We start from the raw sequence: 23,585 nt of genomic DNA, 5'->3' as shown, positions 1-23,585 counted from the left end.
ACACGGACAGATATGTTGTGTTTCTTTCTCAAGATCTCTCTCAGTCTATGGTAAACCTTATAAAAAACTCTAACTTCATGTGTTTATCCAGATTAATGCAGTGCTTTTTGTTACAAATAACACTACATTAAAAATATCTGTTGTACTCTTATATCAGTGACTGAGAGAATGAAACTTATTAACAGTACTTAATTAAGTTAAATAAGACCACTTGGCAGTAACAGGGACTAGGAGCAGTGGTGTGAGCAATGCAGAATATGCAGGTGTTTATGTGTTAGACGTTATGCTTTTACTATGATACTGGTGCATTAAAACAGGATAAATAAGTATCTAAGAAAATATTCTTGAAAATAGCAATAGAGCCTTTCACTATTACTATGGCTACGTGGTAAGGGATTAAAGTAGCTTTGACCAATGCGTGCCTCACCTTTGCCTGTGGGCACTCTTTAGGATACATTCATTGGATAGTTCTGAAATGTTATTGTTGTGAGTTAAAGATGACACGAGTTTAAATAAATTCCCTGAAGCAGAGGAATCTGTGGTCATGGTAGTAAAATTGAACATAAGTAGGCTGATTTAATCAGCAATATTAGACATCCGAGATGTAGCATTTATACAGAGCAATGCTTTTAAGGATGTGACCAGTGTGCAAAGGTGATGTTTGCTAAAAATCTGGGAGTGTATACACTATGGTTTTAAAAGTGCCTGAAAATATGATTTTTTTACAATAATGTTATTGATATTTCTATGATATTTCAGACAATTCATAAAAGACACACTTTCAAGATGATGAGAAAGCATATTTGAAAACTGGCTTACCTGGATAATGAAGAAATTTGTTTTTGCGTGCTGGAGCTCTAATGTCAATTTCGGTTTGACACAAGTGAATCTTGAGCCAGGTTTCTTTCATCTCTCTTGAGTGATGCTCTCGTCACATTTCTGATGGAGTCATATTTCAGACCCCGTCTTCATTTTTTTTTTTTTTTGCTCACCCAAGTTAGCAGACGCATTATGCAAAAGAAAAATAAATAAATAAACAAATAAATAAACCTTCCTCCGCTTTGTTCCTCACTGGACCCTGTAAGATAAACACTTCAAAACACCTCTTTGAAAAAATTCTCTTTATATGAGCTTGTTTCAGTTTTACTGTGGTGGGAGTAATGCAAAGTTTGAAAAGTGAAATGTCACCTTCTGATTGCTCAATCACTCATGTGAGCAAGAGGTCTCCAAAGTCATCTGGAGAGGCATCTCGGTTTTCGTAAATTGTATGACTCAACTCCTACAACTGGATCCCTTATAAGAGCCACCATCTGTTTCACCTGTTCTCCCTTATAATTTACACTCCTACGCCTCCTCCTGCTGGCTGTCCACTGACCCCTCATTTTCTCTCCCTCACTGTGTGTTTTTTGATAACCTTTTCATATGAGAATTGGAATTGATCTATTATCAAGACCATACTCCACTCCCTTTTGAGGGTTGTACAATACAAAATCAAGCCCTGGAATAAAGGACTTCACTTCCCATCCTCCTTTTGTCCTCCTTCATGTCCACTTTAATTCCCCAATCTTTGGTTGCTTATCCAGTAAGTCCAAATAGATTCTTCTCTGTGTTTCACTTGTTCCTCGGAAGCTCACTGTTTACAGTTATTATCATCCATCGTTATGGAGAAAACATTTTTGCACTTTTACTCATCAAACAAAAAGTGTTCAATGAGAGGAGAGTGAGGTTTGGCCTCTCGCAGGTATAATTCAAAAGTCTAGTCTTTTTTGACTTGGTTTCACAGATGTAGGGAGCCACATCTTCTTAGAAGTGCGGTAAAATGCCCCTGAAATGGCCCTTAGTCCCAGTTTCCAATAAATGCTTGACATTTTACCCTGATGCTGTATTGTGTCAGGTGAATAGATCCGCTGTGTGTATTCTCAGACTTTTGTGCTGTGATTGGGCTTTCTAGTGCCTCTAAACCTTTTAAGTGACACAGGGTCTCTCTCTCTCTCTCTCTCTCTCTCTCTCTCTCTCTCTCTCTCTCTCTCTCTCTCTCTCTCTCCCTCTCTCTCTCTCTCTTTCTTTCTCTTCCTCTGTCTCTCACTCACTTGCTCACTAATTCACTATCATTCTCTCTCTCTCTCTCTCTCTCTCTCTCTCTCTCTCTCTCTCTCTCTCTCTCTCTCTCTCTCTCTCTCTCAGGCAGTGCTAGCTGTCTGATTTACTGCTTTGTCAGGGCAGCTATGCAGAAGCATCCCGCTCAAATCCAGCCCTGGACAGCGTGTAAATCAGCAGCTATTTTCTGCTGCAGGGCTCATTAAAAGACCGCCTGTGGTGAGGTTACTGAAAAGTAACTCATGTGACGCATTGTGTCATAATTTGAATGTATTAATACCTGCCATGATAGTGTTATATAGAGAACATATCAATTTTACCATTCTTATGAAGTTGGATATTGGAAATAATTTTTTGAATAGCATTTATTTTGTTATGATAGATATAAAAAGAAAAAATGTGACTAAACAAATATCAGGGCAAATGTAATGTGGCAGACACAGTTACAGATGTTGCTAATGCTGTGTCAATATGGACTAATATGTCTGTGCACAGATAGGTATGTTCTAGAAGGTTGTAATGTCCATTGGCATCTCTGAGCAAAATTTAGTGTCTTTTTTTTTCAGATATCCTTGAAAGTTTTATTTGCCTACAAAACTGGCAACCCTTGTCACTTTTCTTTTTTGATATTCCTTTTCCAATTCCTGTATGATTATCTGTAATTATTTATCATTAAAGAACAAGTCACTTTCCAGGACTGTGTTGCTGACTCATCCTCTTTTGCAGACTTATCTCCTTTAAAGGTCTCTTTTGACATCAGCATATCTTTTTTATAGTGCATTTTCCTCTCATAATGGCTTAAATATAAAAATGGCTACACAATGGTGTGATTTTCATTCTATTTCAGTCTAGTGCTAACTTGTTTTCTGTTACAATATACAAAATGGAAAGGTATTGACTGCCTTTTTTAAAACATGGAATATGAAAAAATGATATATTTTTAACAATTTCAATAATGTGGATGTTTATGGAGAACAAATTCCTTTCAATTTTAATATTACAATTTTTTTACATGACATGCCAACAGTATGTACCTAGTATCTTGTTACAGTACTGTTTATACTAAAATTACAGTTAAATTTACTAAGAGAAGGGTGATGGAAGACAGATAGCTGGCCAGTGTCCTTGAGGACCATGTCTACCAGTATGTATATCTCTGTTGTCCTGAGCCCTGTCCCATACACACCCCTTACTGCCTGGCAGTGTGTGTCCATTTGGTGGGGCAGTGACTAAGAATGTGGTGTTGTATTTCTCCATGTAGAATTCATCCAACAACACCCATGGGTTATATAATTGAAGATATCATAATTACTGCCAAACTAGTCCCCTGCCCACTTACCAGCCCTTTCCAAATCCACTGTTCCATAGATACCCTTCTATTATTTGTATATGGGCACTCAGTGGTCATTCTGCTCATTCCAGTAAGGATAACACAGACACCATTTTTACACTGTACAGAGATCTGCCAAGTTCTGTGCCCTGTAAACGTCAAGAAATAGACCCTTATTTGTAAATAGGATAATGTGCAGCTCTGTGACTGATCCCCTACACTGCAAAGGTTTTACAGCTGAGACATACACAAATGGGCAGTGATATGATCCTCATTACAAACATGCTCCTAAACAGTGAAAAAAGATATTCTTCCACCACCCACATGAATGTCCAAGTGTGACGGTGTACCATTACGTTTTACTCAATCAGTATTTTCTTCTCCATTCTATTCTGGCTTCGGCTCACCTGTTAAATGTCTTTGTGTTATTTTAATCTGTCCTATGATAACTTGTTGCTCTGTCTCAATATAACCTGTAGTTAAGTGCTCAGAATTTCACATTAGAAAATCTTTGGCTTGTCTCTTTTATGATAAAGATTCTTACCCAAGAGTTTAGTGCATACAGTAATGCAAAGTCCTGACATTCATGAGCAATTTTTCAAAGGTTAAAGTCACAGAATATGGATATTACCATATATAACATGCAGTCAGCTCTACTTTGGATGCCATGGGACACATACACTCCTGTCAAGAAGGCCTTGAATTTCAAGAAAAAGAAAAAAAAAAGCAACAAAAAGCATTAGAAACAGAATTTTTTGATGTATACAGTATTCAAAAGTATGTTGATTTTATAATAGCTGTCTTACATATTTCAGAATGATAAAACATTACAGGGCAACACCAGGTATTTTTGCAGACATTTCCAAATGATCTGTAGCTGTGATGTGTCAGTGTACACATGACACCTAGCACATAGACCTGTGCTTTAAACTGCGTACTAGTGTTATATAAGGCCCTCTCTTAGCATGAATTAAGACTAAGTCTAGCCTCACAGAGCTCCGTTCCCCCAAGCCAGAGGTGTGATCAGAGATTTCGTCCCCAGCGAGGATGGCCTCCCTGGAATTTTCTCTGCATCATGTGGTTGGGTCGGGAGGGGTGAAGGGGACTGGGTGGGTGATAGGTGTGGGGGTAAGAAGAGGATGGGGGGGGGGGGGGGGTTAACTGACACCTCTCTATTTACGGGCTCAGCTCGATGCCTCTCGTTTCTCTGGTCGGGATATTGTAACAGGAGAAGAGCAACGTATCTGAGCATAGCAAATTATTTTTATTAATACATCTCGTCCATTACCAGGTTCTCTCGCTATTTCCCCAGCTCTCAGGGGGGGGAAATTCAATCTGAGCTTTACTCCTCCCAACCCTCACATCCCCCAGCTTTTCACTCATTCCTTTTCCTTCACCATGACCGCAGTGATAAACCCTGTGCTGTGACTCCCACAGCTGCGACAGACTCCTATAGACCAGACACCTGTTGCCTGTAAATCCAGCGACTCTTTAGCTGGAATCCCGCAAACATGGCACTCTCATGTCGGCTTGACCCTATGCATGGGTTTACATGTTGGTGACGTGTCCAGATTAAAGCCATCCAATCCTGTGCTAATTTGAAATTGGTCCGACTTCTCAAAGGTGAAAGATTGCGCAGACTTGTCAGGGATGATGAGTGAGGGGGTGGGGGTGGGAGGGTGAAGGGGTATATCAGTGCGGAGTGGTGATGGAGGAGACTCTTTGGACTTTCACTCAGCCCTGAAACATAAATCCATATCTACTTTAAGTCTCCTTGCCTGTGGTTAATAGAGCCTACATCTCTAGCATGTGTAACTATATAACTGTCGGAATTACAACCAATCATGTTCGCTCTACCCACTGCACCAATAAATATTCAAATAATACCAGGAAACCGAGTGAAAATCAATTACTTTTTATTTGTTTGTCACTGAATTGTTATTCGCCGAGCTTATAGTGTAGAATGGCACCATCAGTTCTCTCATACAGACGTTGGTATTTAAGTTGAAATGTGTTGTCTGTTTGCCACCAGGCTTTGCTGAGAGACCATTGGGGAGGCGTTGTTTTCATTGTCAGCACTGTCAGTGAGTGGTCATTTGGGGATCTGGGCCAGGCTGTGGGGATGAGATTGGTGACAACACAGACTGTAATGAGGAATGCGTGAAAGCTAGAGATCTGGAGTGTAAAACACACCCAATGACACCTTCAGTCTCAGAAGTCCACAATTAGCCATCCTAAACCAGATCTTTTTCAGTTCATGTGAAGAGTCTGTCCTGTCAGGGCTATACCCTGGAGAGGACTGAAGCACAGGGCTGGTGATTGAGGCTGAATGGAATGAAGAATGGTAATAATGTACCCTACTAAAATGTGCTATGCACGTCTTCATTGAGGACAATAATTGGCTGAAAATGTCTTGAATCAAAGCCCACAAGGTGGCAATCAATCAGCACCTCCTCCAACATGAATATGACCCAGTCAAAATAGAATGTTTTGGTTTTCTAAAACAAACAAACAAACAAACAAAGATAAAACAGGTATCAGAGTCAGTCATGATATTGTTGATAGTTAGACATCTGTGGCTTGTTGGCAAATTTTTAAAGAAACATTTATCTGTTGACTGTAATTTTCAGTTAATCTGTGCATCTTTCTCCTCATGAGCCCATTATTTGATGAAAGTGGATCACAGAAATATTGCAGTAGAGATGGTGAGTAGGGCATAGATATCCATAATACTTTATATACAGTTCTCCAGCAGATTCTATTTGTCCATGTTTTAGACAAATTTCACATTTGTTCTGAAATTATTGCACACCCAGTTCATGTAGTCAGTTTATTATAAATCCATTTAGAAACAGAGGAACTCTGGTGTGTGGACAAAACTGACATGGGAAATGAAAGTGAATGGTTTAAATAACTGCTCTAGTTACAGCCTATTCTGAAGAGTTCTGTCCTTAACATCTTTTAGAAGTACAGCCACCCTGCTTCTAGCATCTGCTGGAGTTGCAGAGAAATGAATCACACACTTAGTGTTATACAGCCCAGACAGTCCTATCCATTATCACCCTCAGAGACGGATATGCTCAGTGTCTGTATACTCACTCTGTAACCCAGATTGATTCTGTGTATTTATAATTACAGGGGAAAAAATTACAGGATCATAGTAATAAAAGATAATAAACCATGTACCCATGCTGAAGGTATTGATTTTACAGCATTTAAGAGTACGGCATTGCCATGGCATCATAACTGTAACAAAGCAACAGGCTAGAAAAATGTCCCAGAACCCAATGTTGCTCTTATGGTAGATCTGATTACAAAATGTCTGTCTGTCTATCTATCTATCTATCTATCTATCTATCTATCTATCTATCTATCTATCTATCTATCTATCTATCTATCTATCTATCTATCTATCATCTTAGAACTTACCATGCCATGGGAAGAGAGGTGTGAGGAAGCCCACGAGAGGAAAAGAACAAAGAATGACATCTTGATGGCTGACTGCCGACAGCAAGGCTGGCAAAGGTGACTATTCCCAGTTGAGGTGGGATGCCGAGGCTTTGCGGATGGTGGATGTTTAGTGCTCTAGGGGTGACAGGGTGAGCAAGGAGAACAGCAGTACTGAAGATCTCCACGGCTGCAGAGCGAGCATCCTGTTGGGTGTGGATGAGGAGAAAGAGTTGTAGCAGGAGACCCACCACCAACATGTAGTGACTGATCACCACTGTGCACCCCCCATCTTGAGAGTGTACTGAGCTAGGGCTCGAAACACTCGAGGACAGATGGCCTTGGCTGAGGTTGTTGGTGGTGTAGCAGCATAAACATCTGATGCTGTCATAACATACCGACAGATCTATCTATCTATCTATCTATCTATCTATCTATCTATCTATCTATCTATCTATCTATCTATCTATCTATCTATCTATCTATATTGATATATTTATATGTATATGTAAAGCAAAATTCACAGCTCTGAAAGCATATTATAATAATAACATGCTAAGTCATAATTATGTTTACTGTGAGTGCATTGCTATGAGCCGAGCTTTGATTGAATGCGGAGCTGTGTTACCTTATGTTGCACGCCGGCTGCTTGGAGACGATCCTATTTTCATCCCTCAACAGTGTAAATGAACCTAACCACAACAGCAACCTGAAATCATTCGCAATCCTATGACCATCTAATCCTGACTGTAATTACAGGCTTCATCCCGTGTAGTCCGGTGACGGGTGTGCTGGTGAAAATTACACACTGAGAATCTGCTGACGAGTAAAAAAGAAAAAGCAAAAAGAAAACAAGAAATTTTGGCAGATACTGTACTCTGATGTGCTTGTGATCAGCTACGAATCAAAGTGACGGCTGCTTACTTACTCACTTGCTCACGCAGCTGAGAAGAAAGGGCTGGGTTTTCACCTGACTCTGCAGTATCTTCTGCTGTGCATTAATGCTACACATACAGGCATGATGTGGCAGAGAGGAGGATCTGAGTAAATATGATGTTATGTGAACTGCAGAAACAATCAACAATGAGCTCAGACGCAGAGGGATTCAGAATTGAAAATCTGGTTTTTTTTTTTTAAGCTGGTCAAATCGGATAACAGAGTTTTAACTGGAAATAGCATGAATAGAGGGAAAACATGTTTGCATGAAAAGACTGGTTAGATCATTGTTACAGATTATCACTCATAATCTCTTATATCATTAATGGCTGTCCTCCAATGATGGCATATTCAAATTAATTACAATACAAAAATCAAACAAAATGAATATTAACAAAGTTATTACCTCCTTTAATGTAAATTTGAACTATCAGTTTATAAAAATGGCATATACATAAACAAGCCAAGGATCACGAGGTTGCAAACACATGTGTGCTGACTTTACAGCAGAGAGAGGGAATGATTTGAGATATCAGGCTGAATCACTTTGGGAAGATTCCAGCTGGATGATTAGATTGAATCAGCATGAGCCTGTGGGTGGAGCCAAGTCTGGAGGGCTGGCTCTAGAAAACTGTTTGATTGATGGTGATTAACATAGTGTTTCAGACCGGAATTTTTTTTTTGTTTGTTTGTTTATTTTCAAACATTTGAATTATGAGAATAAAAGGCCACTGAGCTAAATGTATGCCACACTGTTGTTTTAGTTTTCAAATCATAAACCATAAAAAAGAGATTATACGTTTCTGTGGGTATTAAATCAAGCAAAAAAGTGCTCTCAGAATGAATTTGATATAAGCTATTGAAGGTCTACTGAAATAAGATATAAAGTCAGAACTGCCTTGCATTACTTTGTGACACAGAAAGCGGAACATTCTTTTAGAAATGAGAAAGTGCTTTCCAGACTTAGCTTGACCTAAAATCCTATTTTCAGGATCCTGTGGTATGACCATAGTTCATTGCTTCTGCAGAAGCTGTCAGAGTGATCAGAACCTAGACTGGTGGAATGGCTCAGGTGACATTTAACCTTTTTCGGCTTTCTTGTGATTGACAATCTCATACTGTTAATAATGACAGTTTTTCATTGTTGTGATTACGGTGTAATCCAAGTGCAGTGTACCCATAATGAAATTCTCTCTCTCTGTCAGAACGTGCCAAATCACTGAGGTCTTTCTCAGACGCTTGCCAATTTGATAGATGAAGGACCAGGGTAAATTGCCTGACCCTGTTAGAACTTGACATCCCTGCGATGATAAACAGAGGTGCCTATGCTTTTGGCAGATACCAGACGCCTAACGCATACATGTACGTGCACCGTTTGGTCCTATTCACACAGGCTCAACAGAAAATACATATTGTTATATATGTCGCTTCATCTGCCCAAAGAGCACTTGAAGAACATGTGATTCTGGTGTTTCGATTGCCATCTTCCCCTGTGATTCTGGGTAAGGTCCAGAGTTTGTTGTATAGTATTACTTCATCTTCACATATTTAAGCTATATGAGCCCCACTAGGTAGATAAAACAGTGCTGTGTTGCTTCAGGCCAACTGTGCTGAATTTATTTTTAAATAAGCTCAAAAACAATAGCTGGTCCGTTTGAAAGATATTTTTAGGGGCTGGTTAAAGAAGTTCTGAGATAAAATTTTTAAATCTGAGATCTATATCTTACAGCCAGCTTTGGGACCTCTAGTTCAAAGTACAAGTCACCTAACATGATACTGAAAGTGGTTCTTCTCAGGTAAACAACACATATGTGGCCACCATGTGGCGCTGTTTCTCTGTTTGAATGACATTTGTCATGTTGAGTGAAGCCTTCAGACTGAGAGAATGTTGCCCTTAGACATACAGTAATGACAGTCATGGCTGTGCAGCAGATATCAAGATGCAAAATATGATGTGACAGCTAAACTGGTATACGGTATGTTGCCAGATTCAAGTTCGGAGACTATTATTCATTCAGATCATCTAATGCATCCAGTGGGGTTTGCTTTCTGCCTCTCATTGCACAAAACTGCTCCTAAGCACATTTACATCTGACAAATTAATCTCCTTTGATGAATAAGAAAGAAAGAAAGAAAGAAAGAAGGCGATGAAGGAATGAAGGAAAGACGGAAAAAAGGATTCAATAGCAGGTTAACATGCTTAAGAGCTGATCTGATAGAGACACTATAGATGAGCATAAACTCCAGGAAGGCAGTGTACAAAACAATTGTTTCTGCATAACAGAAAGAAAGAGCAAACATGCCATCAAAATTAAGAATTGCTCAATATGAGAGGTGTCCCTGTTGGACGACCCTGGGTTTTGATAACTCATTTTTACAGAAGTTATAATGTTAACTGAGAAATTGCACTATGCTTCAGAAACCTGTATGCTCCCCTCATTTGGTAGTTTTCATAAACAGTGGCAGTTTTCATAAACACAGTTTATAACTAGAGACTATCTGTTGTTTACACATACTGAGTCAAGTCAAGAAAACTTTGATGCAGTGGGAGGGGCCTATTCGCTGTATTGTTGCACAAGTAATAAAACAATGCAAAACCATACCCTCCTCATTCATTTATTTGCATGTTTGGTTGGTATCTCTGTGTTAAGACAGATGACTCAGACACAGCGATGGACTGTGTGCTAATCATGCTTTGTGTTTTACGTGCTGTATTTGTTAGGGACAGGCCTAAATAGTAGAGAGTAAGTGTAGTGTGGGCAGGTCGATTCATCTAGAGCTTTCCACGCTGTAATTCATCACAGCATCTAGGCCCCATAGCTCTTCTTTACAACACCTGTCCACGGCTGCACTGTTACTGCTGATGGCAGATCATAAGTTTTCTGTAATAATGGCCCAATGCAATGCACTTATGATATACGAGCCCCTCTTGCAAAAATATATTTTCAGCAAATGACTTCTTTCCCTCTAACAGGGATTTTTTTTTTCCTTTTCATTTGTGCTGCAACGCCCACAGTATCTTTCTGGGAGATTTCTTGTGGTATTTTCTTAATGGTCTCATTCCAGTTCATCTGCTGGCGCAGCCAGGTAACTGGTTGAAAATGACGGACAACAACAGTCCCTGACATTTGCCGGTGGCTTTGTTTTCTGGTTATAACTCAAACTAAAGATCAGTGGAGAGCAAGTTTACTGTTGCACTCTTATTGGTGCGTATTTCCATATTTTGCTCATGCATTTTCCAATCTAATGCGAATGACATGAAAATAACATTGACTGTTGATGGCTGCTAAAAAAAGGAATTCTGTGGACCTCTGTGTCAAGGAACTGGACCACATTAGTATGGGTGAAAGCCTTAGAATACTTGACAAGCACTTGTTGCACTATTTCTTTATGATGTGTATAGTCTATATTTTATGTTTATTTGCAAGTGTTGCATTTTGACATAAAAACTTCCAAAAACAACAAAAACCAAAAAAACAAAAAACTTAAGATACATTAGTTTTGGGGTTGAGTAATGAAATATAAGACAGACTCAATAGTACATGCACTAGTTGATCTATTTTCTCTGTATTATCTCTAACATATTTTTACATGTATTGTTAGTGTGTTTATTTTCAATAGAATTGTATCAAGTTGTTGTTCACATAAACAACATCAGTGCATTTAGAATGCTTCTAGAATCAGTGAATGCGTTAATATGGTGGATATTTTATGGACTTGAGGAAAAAAGGGGGAAAATAGCAGAGAGAGGCAATTACAGCCCGTGAGTGAGGTGATCCCTCATCAATCTTGGCCAATTAGGCTGAGCTCTGATAAAGTGGCATGTCTGGCCGCCGGCCTAAAAAGGCTCATTTATTAGGCCCCTCTCCCCAGCAGGAGGTTCATACGGACACAGTTGGCCTTTAGGGTGTGGATGGAGGGCTGAGATGTGAGCGTTGAAAAGTGCTTCATGTCAGTCCAAGAAACAGAGCCTTCTGGACACACTTGGAAGATTTCATCAGATGATTTCTTCACTCTTGCATTGGTTCACCAAACCACCTGCCTCTTCTCCAAACACCACCCCAACAAAGAAGGTCAAGCAAAAATCAAAGGGCTTCGAAAAACAGTTTTTATTAGAAATATGTTTTTGTATGTATAAAAAAACTGAACATGCTCCACATACAGTAGGTCATTTGTTTCAATTTACAAACACTCAACCCAAGCACTATAGCTGTATCTTTTCTCTCTCGTTTATTTTTTTTTTTTTTAATTTTATATTTATATGTAAGGACAAAAAACGCAAACATTACTGATCATTGACGCACACAAGTTGCCATTTAGGTTTTGATCAGCACTAACAGATTGGATTTTATTCAGCAACACAAACTGTGCTGTAAAAAACAAACAAATGGAAAAAATTAAAAGCAGTAACTGGTTAATTCACATCACAACCCACAGAGAAACAAAATGCTCAGCTTCACTGCATCTGCATCAGATTAGTTGACACCATAATAAGAGGATTTTTCACACGAATATTTTGTTCCCTTTTTTTTTCTTCTTCTTCTTCTTCTTCTTCTTCTTTTTTTTTTTTTTTTTTTACTCTTCAGAGTAATTTCCTCTAGGGGGTGGATGGAACAGTAAATCCATAGAAGATATGTCCTGTTCCTTCTTGCATGTAAGTAAACCATTTCATTCTGTAAGTGGCAATAAAATGGAGCTAACAGATGCAGTACGATTAGCATATCTTTGACTCCCCAGACACAGCATGCCAGTGCATATCTCTTTTTTTGTCCTTTATTTATTTATATATTTGATCTCCTTTTGTTTTCTGTCAGTTTCATTCCAGCGGTCTTCAGTAAATCCTTTGAGAATGAACATGGAGACATTGCGGTAAGTAAAATGGGTAGAGTCTACCATCGCTGCAGTTTACCGGAAGGTCTATTAATTATCGTGTTAATCAGCAATCCTAATGTGGTTTAAGCACGGGTGGCAGTGAAAGCTCTCCAGTTGTCAGGGAAAACGGAGTGGGGCAATTTGAGTTCTGTTTATGAAAATAATACAGGTAAGCACAAACAAACATTACTCAAAACGAGCACTCACCATTACCTCAACCAGTTGGATATCACAAAGGGCCCAAACAGTGCTTACAACAGCAACAGAGTTTAGAAAGCATTCCAAAAAAAAAGAAATACAACACAGGATGTAAAAACGGGCATGCTTTAAACAAAGATTGCTGCGTTTGCTTTCACCGCTGTCATCTTGTCTTTTTTTTTTTAACTCCTTTGACACAGGAAATAGGGTGAATATACCACTGACCTAGAATAGTTTAGTTTCTGGTGTATACTAGCCCTTCTGTTTTGTCATGACAAAGAGCCAAAAAAGCATCTCAAATTCAAAATAACATCACACTTTTTAAGTATGAGTATGCTAGCTGATCTGTGATACCAGAGACAGAGCAGGCTGTGACGAGTAGTCCAGGGTGTCTCCGTTCTGTGGCAGTCAGTTCACTTTTCAGCCAAGATATGGTTGACCATCACGACAATGTCACAGTTGACATAAGACGGTCTTGGTCGGGACCTCCTCTGGTTTCCATTAGTCTTTCGATCATTCGCCAAGACTTTGCTGTAGAATCCCAAAGTGATCTCTGTAGCTATCTTTCATTTTAGACACAACCAGAATGTCTCCAACTTCAAGTTCTGTTGATGTTGTAGTTGTTGTTTGTTTGTTTGTTTGTTTATTTATATTTTTTTAGGAGTCTTAAGCAGCCATTCTTGCACTTTTAGATTGCATGATTGCTATAGCTGATATATGTTTGTTTGGGGTTAAATGCTGTGAGAGAAGAGAGAAATGGACAGGAAAACAAGTGAATAAAATTATGAATCATATATAAACCACTCTGCATTTTACTGGTTTTCAAATTAACTAAATCATACTACACACATAATACATATGCAAATATGTTGTAGATTTAACAGTTCCCAGGCATAATCTCATTTTGCCTGGAAAATACAACAAATTTGGGACAGGGCCAGCAAAATCAACATTCAACACAGTCCTTACACTTTTTCCCCCTCTTGCTCCATATGAATTATGAAATACTCTTTGCTTTGTTTGCAATTTGCAAAACCAGTGAACCCTATAAAATAAAAGCATGAACCCAGACCAAAGTTAATGAACAAAACTACATCACTGTCTAGTTGGTCTTCTGAGGCCCTGCAACAATACACAGACCATCTTTATATCCTTATAATCTCCACTGTTGCAAGCTTTCTCCCCCTCTATAGGTACCCTTTTTAAAAATAGACAAAATTTATACCTGGTTCAAATGAAAATCTTCATCTCACCAGCTCCTGTTTCCATTGGTGCACTGATCAATCTCCAGAGGAAATTTGGATTTCTTTTGCCTTATTTGCTTTTTGAGTGATTCCAGCCAGGTTAGAACATTGCACATACTCAGATTATAGTGGATTTTGTCACCTCTGAGTGCCACTGGACTGTCCCTAAGTTTGGGATTCTCATTTAGGCCTCATTTCATTCGGACCAGGAGTGAAAGAACAGAAGCTATTTATTATTAGATGATGTGCTTGGAAGGGTTTTTGCCACAAACACTGAGACTGGAGCAAATCTCTGGACCTACACAGTATTAACCATGTCACACTCAAAGGCTAAAGAGTGAAACAGGCCGGAAATGACCTCTTATTTTTCATCTCTGAACAGAATTACTAATGTCCCTAAAAACTGGTTGAGTTTTGAATTACAACTTTCAGAATAATAATACACGTGTAATGTACACATTGGTGCATTCATAAAGCGTTCCATCAGTAGCACTGCGCTACCTTTGCAAGCACTTCTGTTGTCCTGACATCTGTCCACTGCATCATGGTTTTAGCAAACATCACATTTTTCACTGTTGCTGATGTATGACGCGCACTCCGGATATCTTTTCTTTAACTCTCTCTTCCACTCCTTTAATTTAGTATGAATTTGGCCCATTCCCTGGTTCATATGTGTGCAGGGTAATGGATGCACTCTCCAGCTGTCTGCTCAGTGAAACTGAACAGTGGAGGATGACTGGCCTAGTCAAGACTGAAAAATCAGAGCACGCTTTCTGCCGCTACGGCTGCCTCTGCTGACAGCCCCTGTTCGGTAGTGCTATCTGGGCAGGAAATACATTTTTCCACCGAGCTCACGTCCCTGATGGCATTGACAAATGAACCTTTTTTAAATATTCAAGTTTCGAAAACCTGCCTTGTGATATCATGTGTTAAAAAATGGGATTTGGTACCGCTATGCAATTTTTTACTCCTCTCCCTGTCTGTACTTACTCACCTGCCTACAGTGCTGCCAGGAAACTTCTGAAATAACAGTCTACCGTTTTTACAAAAATTTCAAGCCATTCCATGTATGTGCACAGCTGTACATCTGCCTGGGGAGTTGTGAACTGCAAAGACTTTAGCAGGTTTTGTGCCACCTTGTACCTCCCTCTTCAACAGTACTCATGCTGACCCAAAGAACACTTCACACACATTCAGTCTCTCACAATAGTATGATTTTAGACTTGCCTGATTTTCACTGGTACTGCAATTTATTTTTTTTTTTATTTTTTTTTTTATTTTAAGTATTGGATACTGTTTGGGAAACAGAGAAAGACAGTAGATTTGAGGAGTAATATCTTTTTTTTTTTCTTTAATAATAATAATAATAACATGTTACACATTCCGATCTTGTGGAGAGAGCCACTAATGTGACAGAGAGTGAATGTGATTATATTGCATACTTTTTATACTGGGATTACACTGTATTTGATCTTTAAAGCAAATATTTAGGGTTTGGCATTAATGCTATCAGAATGAATATGGGGATATAAAAATCTATGCCACCAGACTGTAATGGATGATGGTCTCTAAACCTGAATACGCTCAAAGTGAGTTGACATTCGTTCTTTGCAATGCACTGCTGTTACCACGAGATGTCAGTGTTTTTTAAAACTGTTACTTCTTGTGTGAGCTTGAAACTCATCACATATACTACTGTTTCACATGCTAGCGTTTGTGAAAAAGCAACACACAGAAAAATAGCTGGTGCGTGTGGTGTGTGTGCATATATATATATATATATATATATATATATATATATATATATGTATGTGTGTGTGTGTGTGTGTGTGTCTATGTATACATGTAGAGAGAGAGAGAGGGAGAGAATTCTCCAAGATGAAGATTACTCAGCTTCATGAATAATAGTGACAAAGGTGTTGTTATGGAAATATGTAAAAAAGACATCAGAAACTAGCACCAACTGTGACTAAAAGCTCATGTCTGAGTGTTGGCTCAAGTTGCAAGGCAAAACAAACAAGCAACTTTGCAATCAGCTGAATGTAAATATCAATCTGGTGAGTGAGAGCCAGCAGCTCTTTCTTAAGAGGAGCTGATCCAAATCCTCACACAGAAAGAAACCAAAAGTCAGCTTGTAAAGTTTTTATTATACCTAAACATTTCTGCTTCTGAATCAGGGGCTATCAGCATCACACTGGTTTACACAACTTTGGAGAAAAGTGATGCTCACATTGGTCATTCTTCTCTTGTTCCTCAGTAAGTGAATATGAGTACGCATGGTGCATGTGTAAAAGAAAACTGCACCCCTGACTGGTTGTTTCACATTGTGTAGGGTCATGCTGGTTCTGCTATGGCACTGGATGCATCTCCCTGACATTTAGGTCCACTCAAATCCACACTCAACCCTAAGTCAAATGCCAAACAAAAACAGAGCCATTCACAATCAGAGTGGTTAATGTTTGTCCAATGGTTCTATCCTGGTCTAATTGGCCATTTCCAGGAAAACCTATAGGAGATTCTTCACTAGCACCTCAGATCAGATTCATGCATCTAACAATGTGGAACAATGTGAAGTTTTCATCCATAAACCAACATCTCCCACGCGCTACCCACACGCTATCCACACACTATAGAAAAATACAGAGTAAATGCCATTATAGCCAGAAAGCCTGAGAATGTTGAGATTTTTTTTGGCCATATCATCTAGACCCAAACAGAGTAGCTTGTCAGGGTTCAGGATGTCTCTCTTTCACTATCGCCATTAACTAAATGGTTCCCTTTAAATGGTTTTTCAAATTAGATATGCCGCAGTGAAAACTAAATTCATAGAAGCAAATATTCTTAGTTTTATCCCAGCAGCCACCTGGCAGTTTTTTTTTGAATATATTAAACTCTCCATTTTGCAGCGTGTCTTTTTCTACTGTTGTCTGAACTGATGGATCTCATTAAAATATGCAGTTACAGGAGAATGCGTGCATTTAACAGACTGCTGCAAAGAACGCTGTACTGGAATAGTCTAGTGCTGAATTTCTTTTGTATACTAATACTAGTATGCATGCATCTCTCTCTCTCTCTCTCTCTCTCTATGTGTATATATATATATATATATATATATATATATATATATATATATATATATACACACACAGTATGTGTGTGTGTGTGTGTGTGTGTGTGTGTGTGTGTGTGTGTGTGTGCGATGCATCAGTAAGATTTCAGAGTTAGTTACTGCTACACTCCAACAGCATTAGTCACACACACATACATCCACACACAAAAACACACAGACACGCACATACACATGTCATATCATGTGTGTTGGAACTGGAAACCAGTTTGAGTTTAAGAAAAGGAAAATCTCTCTGTCTCTCTCTCTCCAGATGTATATTGTTGTCCTTCCCTGTGCTAATACAGGTTGAGTGACTGTGTTTGCATAATCACCCACGTCACTTCTGCTGAGTCAAGCATTTACCATGTTATTTACTGCTGTTACACAAAGGCCGTCTGTCAGCTGCTGAATTTTATTGATATTCAAATTAGCGGAAGATGGGCTCTGTGAGAGAGTGCAGTAGTAGTGAAAGTAAACCAATTTACCTCTCGATAATTTACAGTGTTTTCTGAATTACCCCAAGCATCACACGGAAAACGTTTTGAAGCTTAACAGTATGTGTGACAGCAACTGTAACCTTTTACCTCTCTGGAGGGTTTTAAGGTTGTATGTGTGTGTGTGTGTGTGTGTGTGTGTGTGTGTGTATTGGAGCACGGCATTAACCCTGAAAGCTTATTGATCCATTGTACTATAAAGAGATGACAGTGACGTTACACCCTGTTGATGTAATAACCTGGCCTAATGCTAATTTTGTGTGAAGTGTGACTTCCTTACTGTGATGCTCTACTGATAGACCAGATGTTCATAGGACTGTAAAATATTCAGTTCCAAACCCTGATTTGCAAAACTGACTCTAATGTCCAGAGGAGGCAAAAAAGTCAGGTAATTTCCCAAACCAAGTGAGGTGTAAAGTAACTGTAATGCAACTTGCCCATAAATAATGGCAAGGAGCTGAGTGATTATGGGATTATACTCAGGTGCCTCCAGGCAACCGAGAGAAACTAAATAAATAAATAAGAAAATAAATCATTACTTGTGCGTAAGAAACTAAATAAGAAATAATCACCACAGGGTATTCTGGGAATACACAAAGCCTTCAAAAGCACTCAGATTCTTTGCTTTTCAGAAAAAAAACCTTGGAACCTAGAAACACGGTTCTGTATTTTCTACTTTTAACTTCTAGGTTTCTGAGAGCTTTTATACAGATACCAGTGCTGATGACAAAGCAACACTGCAACCATTTAGGAAATGCAAAAAAATGTACTGTATCATAATTTGTCTTTTGTATGAGAAAGAAAGGGATTACTGGACAATGCAATTTAAAGCAATGCTAAACATGTTAAAACATGTTAACATGGTGAAAGAAAAACTATGTTGCAAAAGTTGCACATAAGATAAATATAGCTAAAAATACATTTTTGATGAAGTTAGTCAGAAAATTATGCATTTGTGTGTTTGTGTGTGTGTGTGTGTGTGTGTGTGTGTATGCGTTGTACACACATACCTCTGCACAGATAGGAATCTCTCATCCATGGCTCACAGTAGCCCACACATGTTTCACTGTCTCCTGCCTGACTCACCTTGGGTCTCCAGGTTCTCGCAGAGTTCCGTTTTGGCCTCTCCATTGGGTCGAAGGCTGACTTTCGGGTTGAACTTGCTGGACATGGTGGCGGCAGTGACCACTGCCTTCAGACTGCGCGTGCGCTTGGCCACGTTCTGCTCAGGATGGAACAGAATCACATAAACTTTGGGCATGTAGAGCATTCCCAGAGACACAGACGCACTCAGGCTCACTGAGATGGTCAGCGTGGTCGTCTGGATGTACATCTGCAAAATGGGGAAAGAAAGAAACATGATCATCCAAGAAGAGGAAAAGATGGAAAGACAGATGGGTAAACAGATTGTGATTTTATGACACTATTACAAAGCACAACACAACATCAATACAATTAGCAACACACAATTGTGGTAGAGACATGATAATAAATGTAGCACTCAGGGTTCACACAATCCATCTTATTTTACAATGTAGAAAATCAGACGAAGGAAAGATTATTCTTGTCTGATCAAATCTGATTCTACAGGAGGCAGTCAACCTGATCATTCCAACTGAAACTGGCATAAAAGACCTTGAATACCAAGTGTCGAAACAATTATGTAAGATTCTTATGCTTTCACAAAATGAAAATGTGTACTTTGTGATGCACAAGTGTTCACATGATCTATAGCTTTCTTTTGTTGCCTGGCATGGAACCACTGATAGTGACTGCAGTCATAGTTGCTTAATATGTTTGTGATAATCTTGTTTAACATTCAGTTGCGTTCACTCATGAGTGTGAAGTGATGTACCAGGTCAGGGCGGTTTGTAGAGAATCATTATGGCACTATTTGCAAAACTGACTTCGTTTTTGGTTTAACTGTGGGTTTTATCAAATTAGTTCCTGCTTTGCTTGTAAATTGAGATGACAAAGTCAATATTGTCTTGCTTATAAGAGCACAATATTTGGCACAGAGATTCTTTAAATAGTATAATGTTGACACACACAAAAAAATCAACCAAGTTAAATCTCTACACTATAATTAACACTTGAAATTTCACTGTTTGCAACTGTGACCCCAACCACTGCAATATAAAGCTGGAAAAGATCCTAAAATTATTACTCCATCTAACCAAAAGTGTATTTTTTTTTAACAGAAAATAACGATGGTAAAGGTTCTTTTAATACAGTTCCAATATAATTGGGCTGGATTGTAATTTGAAGTGTGACAAAAGTTGTGTATATGTGCATTTGACCATGGACTGTTTATTTTTATGGTCAGTATCTCTTCAACAAGTAAACTGGTCCATAAAGCATGTGTTCACTGTCATGATTTATGATTGAATGTATCCCTTTGAAAAAACACTCTTCATTTATTGCTTATTATTTAGTAATAAGACTACATTTACAACTGATTATGGTATCCTCAGAGAATTTCATCAAACATGCTCAAATTAGTTCACTGATGAAATGACTGGGTTTGCATTTGAGAGAACAATCAAACCGAAGTTAAGATTCATGTTGAGTGTGAGTCATACGTCTACACGATACATGAATATATTGTTTAAACTCATGAGAATTGAATGGGCTCACATAACAAAGCCTATTATGATCAACTAAATTAACGCACTCTGAGTAATTGAAATCAAAGTGTAAAAAGCTTGGCTGTATGTTAACCTACATACACAGCACAACCTCAGCTTTCAACCCTTCAAGCTCTTGGCTTGAATATGAAAATGAATATACCTTGACTACACAAGGACTAAAATGAATCTGCCAAGCATTGACAACATTGTCTTCTTTGACTTTTTTTATTTTCAAGATACTGTCAATATCAAATCTATGAAAAATAAGTACAAAGAAGATAATGGTGAGTAATAAACTATAACAACTAAAAAAATCATTGTTATTTTAAGTGCTAACCATCAGTACTGTCATCAGAAATGGTAACCTCATTATTGGGCCCTAACTGTTTATCCTTTATGTTTTATTATCCTCACATTTCATTTCCCTATTGTTACAGTCACACTCAAAAACAACCCCCTCGCTGTTTTTTTTTTCCACAGTAATTAAAGATTAAACAGACTGTGCTAGTGTGTCCCAGTGCACTCTGTTCTTGCCTTTGCTTTGGACACTTTCTCCTTTACTCACTGTAGTTGTGTTTAGCTGTATGGTAACAGGTCTCATGTGTAATTAATTGCAAAAGGTTAGATCTTAATTTAATCAACTTTAATATGTGCTGTTACCTTTCATTGTAAGTTTGTGTTAAATGATTAATGTGCTGAGTCACGATCCTCAATTAGTTGTTCAATTAAGGCACTGCCTACTCTACATTATGTTTAATAACAAATAAAGAAGCATTACCGCTTGTTCATCAGGTATATGTTTGCAGTAAGAGAAAGTACATTCCCCTGTGGCCTCACTGCTTCCTGTTAAGAAAGGGATTTTTTTCCCCTTGAAACTATCACAAGCTGTTTGAGAGAAAGGAGGTTTGGAGTTGCTATGACATCAGTACGCGCACACACACACACACACACACACACACACACACACACACATATATGTATCAAGTTGTTATGTATTTTCACTTGACTAAAATATAGGGGTCTTACTTAACTGGTGGGACACTTGATATTAGAGGTTTCTTGTGCTGGGCTCAGACTGATCAAGCAGTCTATTGCCTGTGGAATCCACATTGGAAAAATGTATGAAAAGAATAAGTGACAAGAGTAATAATGCCCTTTTCCTTTCATTTTTCAAAGAAGTATGAATCATACAAGTCTTGGACACTGTAACCATGACATTAAATGGGGACCCATAAGAAGAGTTTTCAGATTTTAAAGTCGTGCAGTTGTGGAATCACACGACAGTTATGTTTATTGTAGGCATGGCATAGACATTATTGTGCCAATACTGTGACTCTATTGCATTTAGGTAAATGACTTCAGAAAGTATGATCCTTTAGAGAACCCATTTGGATTTAAACGTGTACGTGTTTACTTTCATTGTATTCGCCATATGTTCAGAATCAGTCTAATGATGAAATGCTGAAGTTTTCAGGCTCTTAGACAGTTTAAAAAGTTGAAAGAGATGAGTCTCTACATGATGCTGTAATTAGTCAGTGGGGATTGGTTGCACTCCAGGGGACCGCTGCATGTTTCTTTGGCAGGAAACAATCATTTATTTATCCATGGAATTCCTTACTATCGAGAAAGAGCGAGTGTTTGTCACACACACTCCAGGACTGTGATGTTGGCTTTGACGGAAATCGCAAGACAAGACAGAGGAGCATATGTAGCCCACAGGCTGTGGATTTCCACAAAGGACAAGAGCAATCATTTCTGAAAACTATAGTATGCCCACCATTGATTTTAAATGTGTGTTTTAATCGTTTTGGCAAATATCTGAATATAAAACGTGTATGTGCAAGCTGATGACACAACAATTTTGCCCAACCCTTTTGACATTAAAAATAGCAAGTGTCTTTTGCCTTGCCTTGATGGTGGTGGTGGTATATTTTTATAGCCTTTATTTTTACAGGCATAATTCTTGAGAGCTGTCTCCCTCATACCGCTGACTCAGCAGTGCCTCCGTGTGAGGCGATGCTTTTCGTTCCACTTATTCTATTTATTTCATGGTCTGTCTCAAAGCAAATCCCACCAACATGTATGTTTTGAAATTTTCACCAGAGCTGTGTGTGGCTATCGACAGTATCCCAAAACCCGGTGAGACATGACAGCAAGTAACAATGATTTTCATCAGTCGGATTAGATTTTCACCCAGGCATATGTGCTTATTTGATACTGAGGAGCGAAGAGAGTTGCATCCAAAACAGATCACCCACAGATGACATAACGTGGAACAAATCCAATTGTCAATGGGAGGTTATCAATTTTATAAAGTGGTTTGAAAATAGCAGTTTACCCTAAAACTAGTTTAACTGTGCTCTACAGAGCATTGCTTCCTGAGCAAATATCAACATAATGCAATAGTGAGAATACAGTCACTTCTTATTTTCCTGATTCACTGTTTTCTCTGATTGTTGGTTGTTTTTTATAACATGAAGTTCATGTATTGGAATGATAGCCTATTGCAACAATATACAATATACAATTTGCTTTCAAGCTTACTACCTTTGTATTGCTCAACTTCAGTTCTGTTTGGGCACTTTATAGTATCATAATGCCGAGTCGGCTAATCACTCTAAAATATCATGTGTTTATCTTTGTAAATTTGGCCTTTGACATTTGTCGCACCTTCCTTTCAAGACCATTCCATGCAAAACAGTTCTGACTATACCTGGTGCACAAATAATGCTGTATCTAGTGAAGCTGGTGGTAGGCCACTCTTTTTGAAGCTCTGTGAGTTCCACATATTACATATGCTTCAATACTTTTTCATTTGACACCCTTGGTATTCTCCAGTAACAAACTTAAGCCTATGTTGTATCTAGATTTTATCTTTACCGGTGACCAGTCACACTAGCATACTATCACAGCTGTCATGGTAGTGTTGTCAGACAGATTACACTGGCTTCTTGTGCACTTTCTGGTAAACACAGCCACCTTTGATAATGAAGCAGAGATAACAATATTCACAGGATCCATTCTACCATATACAAAGAGAAGTCAGTCAGTGGATCAGTCAATCATCCTTCTGACCGTAATGACCTGGATACCTGGACATGTAAACCACATGGAGGAGAACACAGTACCATACACACTGTGGTTTTACCACTCATGTATGAGCACCTATTGAGAAAGTCTGACAGTTTATCTCAAAGTTTAATTGTGGAAAAGGAAGACAAAAAAGAA

At 38.6% G+C, this 23,585-nt stretch overlaps 1 protein-coding gene across 1 annotated transcript in view; it reads right to left on the bottom strand.

Moving 5' to 3' along the window:
• Positions 1–13,568: 13,568 nt before the first annotated feature.
• The window catches only part of grm4 (glutamate receptor, metabotropic 4), a 102,399-nt gene continuing 92,382 nt past the window's right edge, over positions 13,569–23,585 (bottom strand). The window contains exons 9-10 of the mRNA XM_030776573.1: positions 18,814–19,060; positions 13,569–13,618 (exon numbers count right to left, since the gene is read on the bottom strand). Of these exons, the coding sequence (XP_030632433.1) occupies positions 13,569–13,618; positions 18,814–19,060 (297 nt within the window). The remainder of the gene's footprint in view (positions 13,619–18,813; positions 19,061–23,585) is intronic.

This window comes from Chanos chanos, chromosome 6 (assembly GCF_902362185.1).
Source record: "Chanos chanos chromosome 6, fChaCha1.1, whole genome shotgun sequence".
Classification (NCBI taxonomy): domain Eukaryota; kingdom Metazoa; phylum Chordata; class Actinopteri; order Gonorynchiformes; family Chanidae; genus Chanos; species Chanos chanos.
This window is presented reverse-complemented; position numbering and strand designations above follow the sequence as displayed.